At 50.4% G+C, this 17,690-nt stretch overlaps 7 protein-coding genes across 7 annotated transcripts; 1 reads left to right on the top strand and 6 right to left on the bottom strand.

The window, feature by feature from the left end:
* Window positions 1-1,944: 1,944 nt before the first annotated feature.
* On the top strand, window positions 1,945-3,451 carry CLUP02_04872 (uncharacterized protein; the record flags this gene model as incomplete). Its single annotated transcript, XM_049283882.1, has 5 exons — window positions 1,945-2,119; window positions 2,176-2,201; window positions 2,285-2,775; window positions 2,865-3,279; window positions 3,338-3,451. The coding sequence occupies 5 exons, from the start codon at window positions 1,945-1,947 to the stop codon at window positions 3,449-3,451; spliced, it is 1,221 nt and encodes a 406-aa protein (XP_049141025.1).
* An 87-nt stretch (window positions 3,452-3,538) lies between these two features.
* On the bottom strand, window positions 3,539-3,980 carry CLUP02_04871 (uncharacterized protein; the record flags this gene model as incomplete). Its single annotated transcript, XM_049283881.1, has 3 exons — window positions 3,539-3,674; window positions 3,716-3,785; window positions 3,866-3,980. 3 exons carry the CDS (start codon window positions 3,978-3,980, stop codon window positions 3,539-3,541), a joined length of 321 nt encoding a protein of 106 aa, XP_049141024.1.
* A 1,179-nt stretch (window positions 3,981-5,159) lies between these two features.
* On the bottom strand, window positions 5,160-5,449 carry CLUP02_04870 (uncharacterized protein; the record flags this gene model as incomplete). The annotated part of the gene is made up of 2 exons (XM_049283880.1): window positions 5,160-5,195; window positions 5,252-5,449. The coding sequence occupies 2 exons, from the start codon at window positions 5,447-5,449 to the stop codon at window positions 5,160-5,162; spliced, it is 234 nt and encodes a 77-aa protein (XP_049141023.1).
* Window positions 5,450-6,941: 1,492 nt separating this feature from the next.
* On the bottom strand, window positions 6,942-9,074 carry CLUP02_04869 (copper amine oxidase; the record flags this gene model as incomplete). The annotated part of the gene is made up of 4 exons (XM_049283879.1): window positions 6,942-7,730; window positions 7,884-8,468; window positions 8,521-8,937; window positions 9,006-9,074. 4 exons carry the CDS (start codon window positions 9,072-9,074, stop codon window positions 6,942-6,944), a joined length of 1,860 nt encoding a protein of 619 aa, XP_049141022.1.
* Window positions 9,075-10,039: 965 nt separating this feature from the next.
* Window positions 10,040-13,566, bottom strand: CLUP02_04868 (major facilitator superfamily transporter; the record flags this gene model as incomplete). The annotated part of the gene is made up of 14 exons (XM_049283878.1): window positions 10,040-10,230; window positions 10,290-10,337; window positions 10,393-11,313; window positions 11,371-11,553; window positions 11,627-11,704; window positions 11,747-11,797; window positions 11,876-12,003; window positions 12,119-12,198; window positions 12,258-12,322; window positions 12,382-12,504; window positions 12,565-12,867; window positions 12,925-13,097; window positions 13,153-13,310; window positions 13,363-13,566. 14 exons carry the CDS (start codon window positions 13,564-13,566, stop codon window positions 10,040-10,042), a joined length of 2,706 nt encoding a protein of 901 aa, XP_049141021.1.
* Window positions 13,567-13,750: 184 nt separating this feature from the next.
* Window positions 13,751-15,971, bottom strand: CLUP02_04867 (ATPase; the record flags this gene model as incomplete). Its single annotated transcript, XM_049283877.1, has 13 exons — window positions 13,751-13,808; window positions 13,834-13,979; window positions 14,035-14,193; window positions 14,242-14,289; window positions 14,351-14,439; window positions 14,488-14,552; window positions 14,626-14,664; window positions 14,704-14,851; window positions 14,992-15,162; window positions 15,222-15,425; window positions 15,535-15,724; window positions 15,767-15,840; window positions 15,905-15,971. The coding sequence occupies 13 exons, from the start codon at window positions 15,969-15,971 to the stop codon at window positions 13,751-13,753; spliced, it is 1,458 nt and encodes a 485-aa protein (XP_049141020.1).
* A 954-nt stretch (window positions 15,972-16,925) lies between these two features.
* Window positions 16,926-17,507, bottom strand: CLUP02_04866 (uncharacterized protein; the record flags this gene model as incomplete). Its single annotated transcript, XM_049283876.1, has 1 exon — window positions 16,926-17,507. One exon carries the CDS (start codon window positions 17,505-17,507, stop codon window positions 16,926-16,928), a length of 582 nt encoding a protein of 193 aa, XP_049141019.1.
* Between the last annotated feature and the right edge of the window lie 183 nt (window positions 17,508-17,690).

Raw genomic sequence — 17,690 nt, 5'->3', positions numbered from 1 at the left:
TCTTCAACCCTGTACACCAGGTAACATTCGGAAATCACTACTTGGTCGCCAAGGGGTCAGGACTCAATCCGAGTCGCTGGTGGACTTTCTACGATTCATTCACACCAACCCGCTAGTGCTCAACACAGACAATAGCTCCACCTCGCTCCTCTAATGCCTGACGGTGGTTGCCTGCATTTATTCAAAGGCGAAATCGTCCCTCGCCAGCCTCGGCCGAAGCGATGAAGAAAGAGGGGAACGTCGTATTCACAAATCACCGCGTAACAAAAGTGCGAGGTCGTATCCTGAATCTCATTCACCGGCCCCATGTTCCGAGAACCACCACGACGCCTTACTCAGATGGTGATGCTTTGCGGACCGAACTAATCCACTTACCGATCCAAGACCGCATAGCAGGCTTCTCTCCGGTGGGCTTTTGCAAAAATACGATTCGTGTTGGGCCAGAACACGGTCGGCCAACAACGTATTTCAGCTCAAATGTGTGTTGGCCTAGGTTTGATGGAATTTCCCATAGTGGTGACTGGGCATAAGGTAAGCAACAAAGCCGGAGGAGTATCGAGCATGTACGGACGAAATGTGAGGCTGTCCTTCGATGGATGATGCGCAGTACCTACCTCATACAGAACCAATGATACCCCGTACAGAATGATTGTATCATCCAGATTTGACAATGCGATTGAACGCACGTGCCATTTCGCAAGTAACACTGCTTTGTGTGACTCTACGCTCTATCCTCCAATTCCATTATGTCTCATCGTGGATGGCCTTCTGCCTGACTGGACCATCTACGCCATCGCTATCCCAGACATTACCGGACAGTCTTGCCTCCATGGCGTATTGATAGTCCAAATGAAGCAAGGAAGCCGGATTTCTGCCCGGATTGTCGGTATTAAGCTTTCAAGTTATCTGGAATAGTCCGCAGCAATCCTTGTCCAGAGGCAGCAGAGGACTGCAGGAACCTGATAGTCGAAGGCCTGCAGTGTTCGAGAATGCATCATCCTTGACAGGTCCCTGGCATCGTCTCGAACGCCATTGCACAACCAGCCACTCACAAGTCTTTTTTTTTCATGTTTACTAGGGCAAGCCTCGGGTACGCAGAGCCCATGGATCCTGAAGTCTGCACGAAGGAGTATTCCCTGCTTGGCAGTGAACCTGCGAGCACAAGATCTCAATGTCGCCTGGTGCTGGCGGAGGAACGACCCTGAATCAGTGTGCTGCCGGCCTCTGTTCTCCGGCCAGGGATGCAGCAATGCAACCCAAGCTGCGGAGATTTGAAGAACTTCAGCAAGTTTTCTGCGGCAACCCACAAGTCTTTTCTCTGCCCTGTTCTCTTAGTATCCGTGGAAATCACCGACCGGGAAGTTGCGAGACTAGTCCGTCTCGACCCCAGCCTTACCATGAAACGGGGTCGTAGAGAATGCAGGTCTGTCACGATTGGCGTACCACTAGGCAGGATCGAATACTGAATACTCCCCCTTCCTGTCCATTTGAACACACTGTTCCTGTAGAGGCCTCAGATGGACGTTACCTTGCTTCCTTGTTCAATGTAAGATCATAGCTAGCCTTCTGGTTTTCTCCTGTTACGGATGGCGATGGTAAGTAACTATGCTCAAGAACACTGACCAAGCGTTCCCAAGATTAAGATCGAAATGCTGAGGGCTCCCCTTTCCCAAGAGTAGCCGATACGAGATACGATCTCTCAGTGACCCAGAAGGAAATTCAAGACCCAACACCTTGTATATATCTCACAAACTCTCCCACGGGCCCATCGCGCAACCCGACCCCCGAGCCTTTTCTTCGACCTCTCCCCGGCCTGCTCTTCCACCCCCGGATTTCAAGTTTGACTTTGATGCCAAGTCTGCAGAGGTTTAAACTTTACGTTCTTTCCATCAGAGCAGTTCAACCTTCCACACTCGTTCTTCGACTTTGTGACGAGGGCCAAGCATGGAACTCGTCGCTCAGCGGGCCGTTGAGGCTCGGTGGGCTAATGTCGAGGACCTACCATCGACGCCTTTACAGAAGGTGATCATGGCGATTCTGTTCTTATTCACGTTGACTGCATTCTTGACCTATGCCTTGAGAATGTACAGCAAATGGACATCAAAACAGATTGGACTTGGTAAGTCGTCCAATCCAAGCTTTTTCCGTCGAGTGTTCGTCTCATAATCCTATCAGATGACTGGTTCATGACCGGAGCCATGGTAAGACCAGGCCTGCCTCCACCGGCATAGTGCCGATGACCACCTTTCGGTGATGCTTGCCCTGACTAACATCGACATGGCAGTTCTTCTCAATAGCACTACTGGCTCCAACATACATGTTCTTCAAGTACTACTACGCCGGCTTCCCTACCGCAGCGCTGCCTGCAGACTGGGATCCCGCCCCCATGCTGTTCTGGAATTGGATCATGCAGGTCCTCTACAATCCCATCCTCGCGCTCGTGAAATCATCGATTCTGGTCTTTTTGCTACGTCTAGGTGGGCACAAGCGCGGTGTACGATGGACCATTTACGCCCTCAATGCCGTCAACCTGGCGACAATGGTGGCCATTTTCTTGGTGGTGCTATTTCAGACTCTTCCGATAAACGCTTTCTGGGATTCGACTATTCCCAAGCAAAGAGAAATTGATGGACCGTTATTTTACATCGTCAGCGCCATAATCACCATCATCACCGACTTCTTCGTTCTCGCCATTCCGTTCTGGATCTTCCTCGGGTTGAAAATGCGCATGGCCGCCAAGATTGGATTGATAGTGGTATTCCTAGCAGGTGGAGTGTAAGTCATGGCACCTGAAAGACCGTCATGAACCCAGAAGGACTGGATTGGCCTCGTATTTGAACCTTTTGATGCTGACTTTGTGGAAGGTCAATCATTGTGGCCATTCTCCGTGTCCACGAACTCCGAAAGAAGTTTTACAATATCACCCCTGGCTACGATCCCCGAGACGGCATTGGCGACACATACAGCGCAATCGAAGTCAACCTCTCCATCATCGCCGCCTGCGTCCCGGCTTTGCGGCCACTCTTCCGCAAGTGGATGCCGGGCATGTTCTCCAACAAGAGCAGCGCCGACAATGCAGGATACAACAGCAGTCAATACGGTCGTTACGGTGCCGGCACTGGAAACGGCACGGGAACAGGTCGACTAAATCGGAACACTGTCGGTAACGGGTTCCCGCTAAAGGACATGCGAAGCACCCACACCGAGATCCGAGGCCACTCACCAGACGGTAGTGAAGAGGAGATTATGACCTACAACGGCATCATCAAGACGACCAATGTAAGAGCGAAGAAAAAGAATGATTTTATGGTTTGAGGATACTAAGGAGTTTAACAAGGTTCATGTCTCGTATGATGATTCGGTTATGACGGATAAGGACTCAGGACGGGAGCAATTGAATTCGGAGAAGCCGGTGAGGCGCAACAGCAAGTTCGGGGTCGGTTCAAAGTAATGATTGGATTAAAGGAGCACGGGACTTTGGGAAGGGAATTGGTATGAGCGCATGATCAAAAACTACTTATCTCTCTATTTGATGATCTCACTGCGTGTACTGGAAGCGCCAGTTATTTTCTCCGTTCGTAGAAGGAAGCTGCGTTGAGCATGATATCCAAACTTTTCTATCAGCATTGATGACACCCTCAACCCCAGACATGAGAATCAGTTTGCTTCGAGACCTGTCAAGATATCAGCCATGACTGAACGATGGCTTATCAACGTGTATTGACTAATTTCGGACAAATTCATACCTCGATGCGCGTGGTCGTGAAACGAGTTGGCATTGCCATCTAGCAGTCACAGGACCATCCCAGGCAAGTCCCATCTGGGCAGGCAACGCAGTCCTTCTTCCCATTTACGCATTCCTGACAATAGAAACCATCTCGGGTCTGGCGAGGTTCGACAGCATTGCCAGGAACAGCTGGAGCCGCGGCTGCAAAACCGGCGAGGAGAGCGAGCGTAGTGACGATGGCCCCGAATCTCATATTGAAACCAGTTCCTCTAGATTGATTGAAAAGGTGTCGATATCAAATATGCAACATGTGTTGAAGGCCAAAACGTACTTATTTTTCAGACCCAGCAACAGTAGGACATCAGCGTCTTCGGACGACCGGTCTATATAGTTATTTAATTTGAACATGCCTTACTTAAAAATTTGTTCATGACGCCTGGCAAGAGTCGCTCCTTCCCTTTTCTTCGCCTTCGGACATCCGGGAAGAGTACATACGCTGCGACGAACAGCCGGTAACCTCATCTCTCTCAAGTCAGATACTCTTTTGAGGCAACTTGTGCAGCAATGGCTGTGACATGCATTGATACGAGGTCTTCGAAGAGACAGATTGGGACAACTCTTGGTGGAAAAGCCAGTTTCCAAGCCCCACAGAGGGGAATCTGACGACTCCGATGCATAAGTGGCGGAAACAGGATCAGCCACATGTCAAATAGGGTAGGTGAAAGATGAACGTTGCCACACAGTAGATGGTAGACTATCTTCCGCCTTCTCTTGGCCTAAGTCTAGGCGGATATGGTGTTGTAGACGGAAAACGGCCAGCGTTGATGCATAGCCGTCGGCGCCAACTTTGATTACCCACTGTTCGCTCAAATGTTTTGGTTGACAGTAGGACTCAAGAGCAACGAACCAGAAATCGCATATTCTCGCCAGGCTGCACCAAGCTCCCAATGCCGCATCCGCTCTGAAACTTATTCACACGCTGTACTGCAATGCTTGACGCCCACGCGATGACCTTTTTTGGTTCTGCATAGTCAATCGAGTTTCATTATTCTATTGTCGACAATTGTGTCCTGTTATTCATACGGAAGCTTGGAGAATCATAATATAGGCAGCTGGAGAACACGAACTTTGCCAATTTGTGCTGGGTGATTGGGGTAGCACCGCAGGAGGATTGCGCATTCTGACGAAACATGGCTAGTACGCATAGAATGGCTCGATGGCTCATCAGCTGCTCGCTCAAGTATTGTTCAACAAACTAGGTAGCGTGAGCGAGCGAATGGGCCTTTATCTAGAAAAACGACTGGAACATGTGACAATTGAATCATGGCATTAGGCATTGGTAAAAAGCTGATGATTGCTTATATCTTTTGACGCAACACGCTAAAAGTACAATGCTGCCTGTGAATCTCCAATTGTCTTAACAGTGGTCGGCTTAGCCAGTGCAGCACTGGGTGTCGCATCGCTCGCCCTAAACACAAGTCATTAGGACAGCTAGTCAAGACGAGAAGAGAGAATCAAACTTACGGCCTCAGTCGTAGTCTTTGACGGTCCCAACGAGCGTTCGAATCCCTTGCCTTTACAAATTTCGTTCAGGGATTCGGTGATACCATCGGCAAAGCACAAGCAGGCGCCTCCAGTGCAGTATGTGATAGTCGACGAACAGGACTGGGCGGCGACGCCAGCAGCCAGAAGGACAGCCGTGTAGAAGAAAGATAACTGCATATTTTTCAAAGCGTATTGGAAGTGAGTGATGCTGTAAAGAGGGTATCTTGAAATTGGCCGTGGGATGGGGAGTTCAAAATCATTTATAACTTAAGCCGACCTCGAACGCCTGTGCCATTTTGTTGATATTGCGTTCCCACTATGCCAACATTGGTGCCACTGGGGAGCCGGGATCTGCCCAAGATGTATCTGAAATAGCAGGACGACCCTTGTTGAGCCTGGCCATCTGAAGCAACTGCGGCCGGTCAACGTGGGGTCGTCTGGAGATGCCGTTCACTGGGATGGTCTGAGACAGACAGCCGGGCTCGCTCAACCCCCACATCCGACGATCGGGTTCGTCCGACAACCTATCGGCCTAGTTGATGACCCTTAGTTTGGACGCAAATTCCGGACTGTTGGAGTAGCTTGTGACAAAATAATAGTACCCTGGATACGAAGCCACAACGGGCGAATTGCTAGAGGACATGTTCGGCCTGGTGAATTCAATGATGGCGTAGACATAACTCACCAAACCGAGTCCCACTAAAGGAGTCTCCGGCTCTATGTTTCATACTCTCTCATTCTATCTTACTTACGTTGTTATCTGTCTATTGGAAAATGGAAGCTGGACAGTCATACCGTAGGCTGGGGTACACGCGCCTCGGGGAGATTGAGTGACTTATCAAATTGATGGTGTGAAATAGCTTTCCTCAGATTATCATCTACCGAACCATATCAAATAGTACCTATTTTCTTCCTAGTCGGCATGACCCTGGTCTTCATCAAAATACATCTGACACTTGCGACGGGTTGGACGATTTACTTTCGGACAGAACCCCCGAGATTCAGATCTTCAGGTTGTAGGTTAAAAACAGCCGTACCACATATTAGCAAATTCATCTTCTTCATGTCTTACAAACTATCAAGCTCGTGTTCTCCACCAAGTGCCTCAGATTCCCTGTTGTTTCAGATCCGACGGTATCATGATTCGTAATGATGGCGCCTCATCGGGCAAGTGATTCCGCGATAACTGACTCAGGAACTACTCAAGGTGAAAACTAGAGACGACTTCAAAAGTCTAAAGAATGGGATTTTAGTGGGTGGGTCCACCAGTAAAGAAGTACTCAATACGGCGGTTGGGAACTCCTTGGCAACGCTATGGTACTCGCCAACGCGTAACGCCAGGCGCGCTATGCCAAAAGCCGGTTGCTACGCGACTCGCAATATAATTTGGAGCAGTCTTGCTACTGAGGTTTCCTAGCAAGAATCTTAAAGACATGGTCTGAATCGTAATACCGCGGGTGTTCACATTCCAAAAGCTCTGTGGGACGTGGCTGAATTAGTTTATAGGCTGACGAAGCCTTTTGACTCTGGTCTCTAACACTTGAATTGCCGTTAATTTAACCATTGGCGTCAGCGAGAATAGCCCTTCCGTACTTGTCGTACAAAAACGGAACCGTAATTGCCGGCCAGCAATTACGCCTTATTTACCACAGTACTTTAATGTTGAACTCTAATTCTCACAACCAGCACCGTGCACCAGCACACTACGATTCTTTTCCTGTGTTGAAATCTGCACATCAAGAGCAGGGTTACCCTGGAAGAAGTTAACCGGTTTCAGCCCAACCATCATTTTCTCGCACGGCATCACCGGCCAGTCTTCGATACGAGGGTTATGCGTAGACCCAAACGTGTGCCAGACTACGATATCCTCGTTGCGCACCGAAGACGAGTCACCGTCCTTCCGTTGCTCTATCCAGGATCCGATGCCATCGTCTCCGGTTGACTGCATGGTGAATCTCCCGGCCGGGAATAATTCGTCGTCGTGATATCGTGTCACCCAGACAGCGTGAGATGTGTACCTTGCACGCTTGCCGTGCCATGAGTTTGGCTGGGCGAGGAGAAGCTGGCTGTAGTGGGGTAGAAGCTTGAAGCCGACAGAAGTTCCTGTGGTTGAATTGGTGACATTCTCATTGATAATCTTAAATGTTTTGTTCGTGTTGAAATCGAGATCCAAGCCTGTCTCTTTCTCAATGACTTGTGACGTTGTGGTGTATCCTACACCAAAAGGGTTATACGTGTCTGTGTCTCCACCGAAGGGAATCGGGTGAGACTCTTCGACAACCAAGGAGTTTTGAGGCCCATCGATAGCAGCGTCCATCCTCAAGCAGAAGATGTGTTGGTGATACGGCGCCAACACACCTGGGGCGACAATGGTCCCCCATGGAACCTTGGTGTCAAGGTCAATTGGTGCTGTCGACATGATGCCCGTGGCACGGACTTCGTAGAAGATGGACCCATCCTGCTAAAAATAGAAGAGGAAGATGTACTCGTAGTTGCTGACCGTGATGATTGTCTGCAGTACTAGAACTCTAGATCTCGTGACTACTGCGTTCCCCGTCCGGAAGTTTGTATGCTTCCAAAGGATACCATCATCGATTTCGTGACAGCAAACAACGTTTGGCATCTTCAAAGGTTCTCCTGATGAGGTGCTGAGCCAGCCGTCAAAGTACTTGATATACCCGAGACAATCGCAGCCCAACTTGAGATTATTGGCGTTGATTCCTGCGCCGTCGTTTCCCAAATCAAAAGCGGCTTTCCGAGGGTAGGGGCATCGAGGATCTCCGTGAGGCACGAACATCTCGGCTAGAGACAGACGATGAAATAGACTGCGGCCCTCGAAACGGATGTCGTGAAGAGTCATGCCCTCTCTATAGTTGAAGCCGACTCTCAATGTCCACTTTTCCCAAGAAACATGGTTTTCCTCGATACTGAACGACGGACCCTCGGGCTGGGAGACGTGGTACGGCTTTGTCGTTGTCCTGCGCTCTTGTACGAAATCTGGATGATACTCGCTGTTGGAATGGATTTTGCGGCGATCAAACTCCTTGCCCTCGTCACTGAGCTTATCTTGCTCTCCAGAAGGCAGACGGTAAATTTTGACCACTTCGAGGGAGTTGGATACCTCCGCACATATGTCCAACGGGTAGGCATAGTAATTCGCGTCGGGGTTGTCAGAGAGTCGCATGTAAAACCATGCCTAAAGTCTTTAGTTCAATATTTTATATGCGCGAGATCTTTTGTAATCTCACCATTGTCCAGCGGTCTTTCATATCCTTCATGCCGTCGGTAGCATATGCCCATGGCTCAACGACGACGGTAGCGCCTTCTGGTAGTTTGAGGGCACTGATCTCGCGTTGGATGTTCTCATCTGCCAGGCAAGCCGCAGCAACTTGTGCCATAAAGTCAGTGTCGATGAAGGAATGGCGACCTGGCAGCGGGGTGGTAGAAGCGACGGTCGCAGTGTCCAAGTTGACAATCATCTCGTGCAAAGTTTTGGCGACGTAAGCCTGCACTCTGGCCTGTCTTTCCGGGTGGACGGCATCTCTATTACCGCCATGCTCGCTGTCGAGGAACTTGACCAGATCCTTCTTTGGTGGCTCAACGAGAGAGATTGCTCGGTAGAATATCTTCTTGCCGCGGTTCGACTCACGGACGATTCCGGCGGCCTGCATTATGTCAACAATCATATTGCATACGTAGCTCCTATAGTATTAATCTCTTGAAGATCACTCACCTGGCTTATTTCTTCTGGTCGTAGAGGATCAAGTGGTTGGGGTTTCCCCTTCTTGTTGGCGTCTCCCATGTTTATTCTTCACCACTAGGAGTAACAAGGAGGTAACCTGACGGATGGCACTGAACAGGAGTAAAGTTTGGCTATCGGCACATTGAATGAGAGGTAGAGAGGCTTTAAATAGGTTGTCTGAGGCAATTGCCGGCGATTTAACTTCCGAATGGCGCCGAAAGCGGCACATGTGACTATCTCGGGGTTGATAAGCCGGCCATTCGGAACGATAGTTGTCACGAGTTATGGCACGCAGCAATGGGCATACGGAGTGTGGTAAAAGTGGCTTAACTATCAAAGTGGAAATAGACAAAAGGAAAAGGTCTATATACACGATGTCTGAGATAGACACGTGATTCAGCACGTGACGGGCACTTCGTGAGATGCGATTACTATCCCTGTTACGTGACAATAGTGCACCCCCGCACCGGACGGCGTGCATCGCTGTCCCCGAAGGGTAGTTAGAGCCTCAAAAGTGGAGAACTTCTTCCGGTGCCGTTCCGCAAAGGTAAGGAATTGTCGAGACAATAGCCGGTTCTCCGGTCGTCAACCCAGTTCTTCACTCATAATACCGGTCCGGCCTGTCTGTCCTGCACCGGGTCGAGATGTCTTCTGCGCCCTTCGGGTGGACCATCTACCACCTCGTCTGGCCGTTCATGGCGAACCTGTGCCGCCCAAGATACAAATTCTATCATATCATTAGGAAGACTAGTGGGCAGGTGTAGTTTTCATATCTGTTAAATTACTATTCCTAACCATAAGCATTCTAAGTTCGTTACACAAATTGAACTCCGTCAGGCCTTCCCTTGCCCGCCGATCCCACCCCTTAGGTACATTAGGGAAAAGCCCCTTCTGACAATGTCAGCCGCATAAATCCTGACCCCTCGGCTTTCCAGGTTCTACCTCAATTATAAATCCGTTAAGTATCTTGAACTAGTCATAGTTAAGGCCACCTCTTTATTCCAGTTATTCTATATCAAATGTGCTCAAATACTGGCTCTCAGCGTAAGCCACCCGCCTAGAAGAAGGGAGCGGGCAGCAAAATAGCAAACACCGCCCAAGAAGAGAATAGCAAGATAAAATCCCGAGAGCGCTGTTCCGCCCATACTCTCCAGCATCTGTCCACCAATGGGGACGGTTACTAGCAACGAGGAACTGACTACAAAGTTCATGGTGCCTTGAAGTCATATCGTTAGTCAACAAAGAAGGCGATAGCGATGGAAGAGCATCACTTACCCAAGTACCTCCCGTAATCCTTTGGCTCGCAAGTCTTTCCTAAACAGACTAAGCTGTGTCAGCAGTTTCGTCCAACAATATAGAGATCATAGAAATTTCTTACCTGGTGTGCTCGAAAGAAAGGATCCCGATCCGTAGCCCCAAAGCGCGGCAAAGGCATACAAAGCACCGATATGCTTGGTTCCAAAAGGTACGAAAACGACCCCGGTAAACACAATCGTAATACCTATCATGATGAGGAGGATGTTGAGGTGGCCAATTCTATCGCCGATTACGCCGGTCATGATCCGACCGAAACATGAAGTACCGTTCAGAATGGCCACGAGGGAGAACCCAATGTTCGAAGGGAAGCCTGCAGCAATGGCAAAAGTAGGCAATAGGCCGGTAATTCCAAAGAGAACAAATTCCAGCATGAAGAGACCACCGGCCATAAAGCCGAATGGAGGGGAGCGGAAGGCGGAGAAATTGAGCAGGGCTCCGACTCTCCCGACGGGTGCTCCAGAGACAGGAGTGGACAGGCGAGGGTAGGGGAGGAAACAAATGACGCCCAGAACCATGATACCAAGGACTAGGAATCCCATGATCCTCATGGACCACTGCCAGCCCAGTCGAGGCAGGATGGACCGAAGCATCATCGAGATGGTCACACCCCCGAACGAGGATCCGGACAGGGCGACTCCCATGGCAAGCCCCTTGCGGCGGTTAAAGAGCTTTCCGATAACTGCCACAGCGACTGTTGATGTGAGGGCACCGCCGATGCCGCCCAGTACTCCCAAGCAAAGAACGAAGTGCCAGTATTGCGTGCATTCACCCATGATGAAGAACACGGGCACATAGAGTGCCACGGAGATGGGAGCCAGCCACTTCGTCCCATAGGCATCCATCAATGGCCCGGCTTGGATTCCAAGGAACAGTGCAAGCGAGGTGAAGATTCCGCTGATCCAACCTAGATCGCGAGTGGAGTACTCACTCAGCTGGTGTAGCTGGAGATAGGACTGAACAGTTCCAACAGATTGCATGAACCCTATATTGAATCATAAGCATAGTCTCAGAGAAAGGAAGGTATCATCAAGACGCTTACCGTATGATGGATAAAGAAACATAAATGATCCTGAAACACATAGCCAGGCCAATGGGCTAGATTCGGGGTCGTGATGGCGAGAACTCGTCGGACTGCGCATCGCTCCCAGCTCAATAGCGCCCGGCGCATCGTGGGATTCGGTCACAGCCACTCTATCTCGCTCCTCTGAGGCGCCCATCGTGGCTTTCGAGAACGATTCCGGAATTCGACGGTAACTACGTGATATGTGCCAGAGAGAACGTTCAGTTCGGTGCACGAAGTTTTCTCTCCTTTAGTCGTATCTCGGGATCCAAGGCCGTCTGGCCGGGATGCCTGCCGAAGACGGCGTATGCACCTAGTAAGAGTCATTCAACCATGTCGACCACGCCTTGCAAACCTTGCGTCTCATAGAAACCACCGTATGTGGCAGAAAGTGGGGTCCCACGCCCTAGACTTATCAAGTGTTCGCCCTAGGTTGATGGAGTCGATCTAGAATCTCTTTCAGAAAGAGTCTGCATGTCTCCACGTCCGATGGGCGGAGATGGGTTGGGGTAGTAGTGTTCGTTGGGTTTCCTCGGGAAACTCTTCCCAGTAAGGCAGTTTTGCGCGGACACTATAGGGTTCACGAAGAAGACGACAACTTTTAGCGTTTCACTAGTTTGAAAGCCTGTGGCTTATGTGCATTCTTGAATGTAATATATTGACACACAAGTCGGGATGTATATACATGAAATCACCCCGCGCTTGTTTAGATGTTTACACAGATTACAAGTAAGAAGCCTCAACCAAGAAACCAACGGTGAACTTGGAGTGGCGGAGGACGGCAGACCACTGGATAGTGTCGTAGCTCTGTTGCATATCAAGTCAGCATTTGATCGATTGCTAAAGTGGGAGTGCTGGCAACTCACGTCGTTGGGGCTGTGGATGTAGGGGGTGGAGGTGTCGATGGGCTCATCGCAGACGTAAGCGGCAGCTGTCGGATCAGATTAGCCATTGAGTCTCATATTTCCTAAAATATTGGCGTCAACTTACGGAAGCCGTTGGAGCGGGCGCTGGCGTGGTCGGAGCACCCGTATCCGCAGACGTCGCTGGTGGGCGCGCTACCGGTGTACTGAGTTCCAATGAGACGGACGTAGGTGGTAAGAGCGGAATCAACTATCAGGAGTCAGCGATACTACTACATGCGTGCATGTTATCCATAAGTGATGAGCTTACCGTAGTCGTTGTAGACTGAGAGCTTTCCAGAAGGAGAGTAACCGGCCATATCCTGGTTGACGAAGGCAAGGACGGTCTTTCCGGCGGACTTATAGTTGGCGAAGACAGCCTGGGAGCCGAGAAGGCCGCCCTCCTCACCGGCGTAGAAATGGAACTCGAGGGTGTTCTTGGGCTTGAAGCCAGCGTTGGCGAGGACGCGGAGAGCCTCGAGAATGACAACGACACCGGAGCCGTTGTCGTCAGCACCGGGTCCACGGGCAGTGGAAGATCCTCCGGTGGAGTCGAAGTGGGCACCAACAATGACTGATGGTCACGATTAGCACATGGAAGGCTACGATGGAGACGGACGGTTCGACATACCGAGGTCAGAGCTGGTTCCGGGAATCTTGACGATGATGGACGGCTGGCTGAAGGAGTGGGTGAACTGAGTGACAGTGATGGCCGAGTTGGCAGCAGCAACAGTCTTGACCTGGTTGAACAACCAGGTGGCGGCTTGGGTACCGTAGGTGGAGCGGTAGTAGCGGTTGTAGAAGCTAGAAGTTATCAGCACGCACTTGCTAGTTGGATTAGGGCTCCTGAGTGACTTACTCGGTCAAAGTCTTCAACCAGGTCTGGGGGTTGGTGTTGGAGACCGACGCGATGAGGGTGTTTGCCTCGGTGACGTGGGACAGAGTGGTGGGGTATGTCACTCTGGCCTCAAGGACCTCCTCAGGCGGGGTGGACAGGACCGCCAAGACCTCCTCGTCCTTTGACGGGTTAGCGTATTCCATGAATCAACGGGAAACAGTTGAGACTTACGACGATGTCGGTGATGTCAATGAAGCCGACGTCCTTGTTGACATACTCCTCAATCTTCTGGTCCTCCGTGACCCAAGTGCCGGCGTCGGCCTCGGACGTCTTGATCAGACGGAGCGCAGGGTCAACTTGAGTCTCCTCAGTGGCAGGCGCAGCCAGGGCAACCCTGGAGGCCGCGAGGATCGCGAGAGCAGCGTTGAGATGCATCGTTCAGATTGTCTCGTTGATGAGCGACGTCCGTTGATGAATGGTGCAGGTGCAACGAAGAGAGCAAGAGAACCTCTCTAGCCAAGAGTCTGGAAAGAAGCCCCCTTTAAATACACTCATCACGACCCTAAAGAGAAGCGAAGTATATACGGCCTCCCGCCCAGCACTTGCGGGATGTGGAGGATCAGCCAGGACGGCGGCAGGACCCGTTGCCCCAAACAGGCATCTCAATATGCCAACGGCTTTCGCCGTCATGGCACGCAATACAATGAGTAGACAGAAACAGGAAGCCCGTTACTCAGAAGCCCACAAACACCGTTCAGTCTCTCGGGGGATGGAGAGCATGCGGCAGGAGCATTTAAGCTTATCATGATCGCCAAGCCCGCGCGAACTTTAGGAGCTGCCCAACGGAGCTAGTGTCGGCTGTTGGCTGGGTCATTGATGCTACCCCGGCCGGCAGTCCCGCACACTCAGACTGGGTTTTTTGAGGACGTTATTGGATGCTGCTTGGGGTGTAATGTCGCTGAACGCGATTTCGGTTCTTGGCAAATCCACATCACGGAGCCTGTGAGCTGTTTTCTGCGCTGAAAAGGAATGTGTCTCTATGATGCGCTGCTGAGTTACGTCCTGCTACGTCAGGACGTTTAACTACCTTATGAGGGAAAAGGCTGCAACTTTGCGGGCATTTTGATACGCCCTGGTATCTTTTTCGTGTAAAGAGAACTGTATCATTTTCCATCACACTGTGAATTGGGACCTCCTAGACGTCAATTCCCACGGGCACGTTGAAGTCTGCCAAGGATGGAAGCCTACAAGGAGTTTGACTCGTCCAAATCCTGGCCTCCACGACAATGCAACGGGAATGCTCCATGCCTTCTTTCAAATAGCCTCAAACCTACCCACCCATTCCTCTCCACGTACAATATGGCTGCATCATCAATACGACAAACGCAGGCGGCACAATAATCCCATACGTTTGCAAGTCTCTGCAACGAGCAAAAGTATTTCTCGCCGCACTATACCTCGGTGCCTTCCGTTAATTGCCGCAATTGTCCGAACATAATCCAGTTGCGATAAGACAACACATCCCGCCGTCCGCTGGTTGCCGTGTATCCAGATAATCATGACCACCACCACTCGCAAAGTGTCTTAAGCCATGATTTTGAAGGCATCGGTTTCGAGTCCGGAACCTTTGGATCCCATCTCTTTTCAGCCTCTTGACGAGTGACACTGACACTACAGTCTTCCTGGAACTGTGTCATCGCGTTAACTCCATTCCAAATACCTTCGAAGCCATATCACGCTAGCCGGATTTTGCCAATCCTTGAGCTAGCAGTGAGATGTTTTTGATGTCCCGTCTACTGACATTCAACACCGATGACTGGACGAAAAGCTCTTCTTTGACCTAAATAGGACGCTGTCCACGACATGCTCGTGTTATCCAGGTATCCCAGAGTTGTCTTCTCGCTGATTCGGAAAGGGGCTCGTAGGAGAGCGTCAGGTGAAAACGGGACATGAAAGCGCTATCAATCGTTCCAACCCGGTTGGTTGTTAAGAAGAGGGTCCCTTCAAAGTACTCAAGGGTGCGCAGCAGCACTGGCCATATAAGTACTGAGTCGCTTCTCCCTCCATAAGCGAGGATATATTATACTCACTGGAAACAATTCCGTTGCGCTCCAGATCTTGCAAGTTACGAGCTTGCATAAAAACATCTGCTTCGTCTAATAGCACTAGAGCTCCCCACCGTGTAGCACTTTGAAGCAGTTTAGCTAGAGATACTTCGACTTCAGCCGGCGAGCCAATGAATTGGCCTGAATTGGCCGTGAGAAGTGGGCGGCGAGCGTGATCTGCCACCACCTCTATATCAAGTAGTCAGTGGTGGATCTCAGGTTGTTGTGTGTGTGTGGGGGGGGGGGGGGGTTATGTCTTGCCTGCAGTGAATGTTTTCCCAACGCCAGGAGGACCGACCGTTTAGCAGAATGATAACACCTTTTCCTTTACCCTCGACGAAGTCATCGGTACTAAATCCTTCTAAGTTCTGAGACATAATGAGAGATGAGAGTAGCTGTTTCTTGTGACTAGAGAGGACGAGATTTCCAAAACCGTTGTCGTTGAAAGTGACTAGATGAACGTCTTCGACGTTGAACCACCCCCACCGCTTGTTGATCAAGGTTTATGCAGGGACCTCATGGTCACAAACCAATAGTGCGGCATCATCAAGTCTGAGATCCGGCGATGCCAGCCCAACAATGTCTTCTTCTTCGTCCATGAAGTCTAAGTCAAGATCGTCGAGATGTCGATGACATTCCTCAAAATTAACGATGATTCTCTGTCGAACCTAAGGTATACTCCTTGGTAATTCTTGGGGCTCCCTCAAAATTGGTCGGTGTAGATGTCGCCTGCATATAAACGATTCTGACTCCTAGCAGTATCGGTTTTCAACAACGATATAGACTGGAAATGGCAAACTAGAAGCCCATTATCGAGCACACGGAATAATTAGCCGCCCTAAAGGGAGCATTGAGTAATTTTCTCTCTACCAATACCGAAAATGATAAACCCGGTTTACCTTCCTACCGTAGAAGTCCAGCAGCAGAGACTTGAAGAAGCCATTCTCACTGGACGTGACGCGTATTATCTGCAATGGGCTGATTACAGTCTGCTCCAGACCTCCTCTATCGTCAGTACAACTTCCCAACATCAATCTAGTTTACTCGGCGAGTGTGTTCAACCCCCGGAATTGGAACCAAAACATAAACGTGTGCATCCTCTACAAGCCTCAGAGTCTATGTGGCATCGACATGATCTGTCTTGGGAGGCTGTTCGCTGAAAAAGAGATGCGGTTTCATCTGAAAGCAGGGTGCGGTGGCATGTCTCGGCTATTTCTGGTGATTTCAGGAAGAAAGATTTAAGAAAAGTGGCGAATTTCTCGGAGCCGGGTGAATCTCGTTAGGAAGATGGTAAAATTGGCAATGCCTTGGGTTGATGCTATACCACGACTGTCTCAAACTTGCTCTATGACCCCAGATGGCCCGCTCGTCTCATCACTTAACAGAGGAAGTTGCAAACTTGAACAGAAGTACAGCGAGTGATTTCAGAATAGTTATGAGGGGCAATCGTGGTTTGTATATTTATGAATGTCTTGCATTTTTCTGTGTGCGTGATGTTTGCAACACAGGCCATGCCTCATGACATGTACGTCCCGGTCTCTCGATGAGAATCAGTAGTGTAGTTGTAGTGTAGTATGTCCTCAAGAAGCAGACCCGACTCAACGTATCCAGCACCCAGTCGTATTCTCATGAACGTACGCCGGTCGTGATATGTCGTAAGGGAATGTACTCATACATCCCCTTGAAGTCTTACTTCGCAGAACGCTTCACCTTGCGCTTCATCTTGCGCTTCACCTCGCGCCTCTCCGCCGCCCAATACGGATATCCCTCACACTCCCCACTCTGATCCCACTCCTTCCTCAACAGGCGATCAACCTTAACAACCTGCTGATCATACCACAAATCCAACCAAATCGCATTCTTCCTCTTCTCCTCCTTCAACTCCTTCATCCGCCTCCGGTAGCACTTCTCAATCCTCTTCGCCATCAAGATGTCATTATTCGACATCTTCCTCGGGTACATATCAGCAGCACCAGAACCGAGTCCACCAGGCCGGAACTGCATATTGCAGCCCTGCATCCTCATGCCGTAGTCCTCGTCCATGCGCGCGTGATCGTGGAGCTGGCACTCTTTGAGGTAGGCTAGCTCTTCGCGGAGTTTATCCTGCTGCGTAATGGCGAGGCAGCGGACGCGTCCTGTGCGCTGGGCGAGGTCTGACGTGGCGGTGCCATGCTGTTGGATTGCGTCCAGGCCTTTGTAGGCTTCCGGGTCTGGGACGAGGAAGCCCTTGGGCCGGGGGTAGGGGACCATGTGGTTGAAGATGCGGAGCATTGTGGATGTTTGTTTGTTTGGTGAAGGCGATGGGCTTGGTGAGGTGAGGTGGGTGGAGCTGGGGAGAAGACTCTGTAGTCCTGACCAGGTTTGCTGAGGGTGAGGAGTATTGGTAGAGGTAGATGAGATTGGCTGAGAAGCCTGTGAACTTCTGACCAGGAAGTGTGATGAGGTGTACTCGGT

Source organism: Colletotrichum lupini, chromosome 3 (genome assembly GCF_023278565.1).
Source record: "Colletotrichum lupini chromosome 3, complete sequence".
NCBI classification, from domain to species: domain Eukaryota; kingdom Fungi; phylum Ascomycota; class Sordariomycetes; order Glomerellales; family Glomerellaceae; genus Colletotrichum; species Colletotrichum lupini.
The sequence above is the reverse complement of the archived record's forward strand: the minus strand, read 5'-3'. Positions and strand labels throughout refer to the sequence as shown.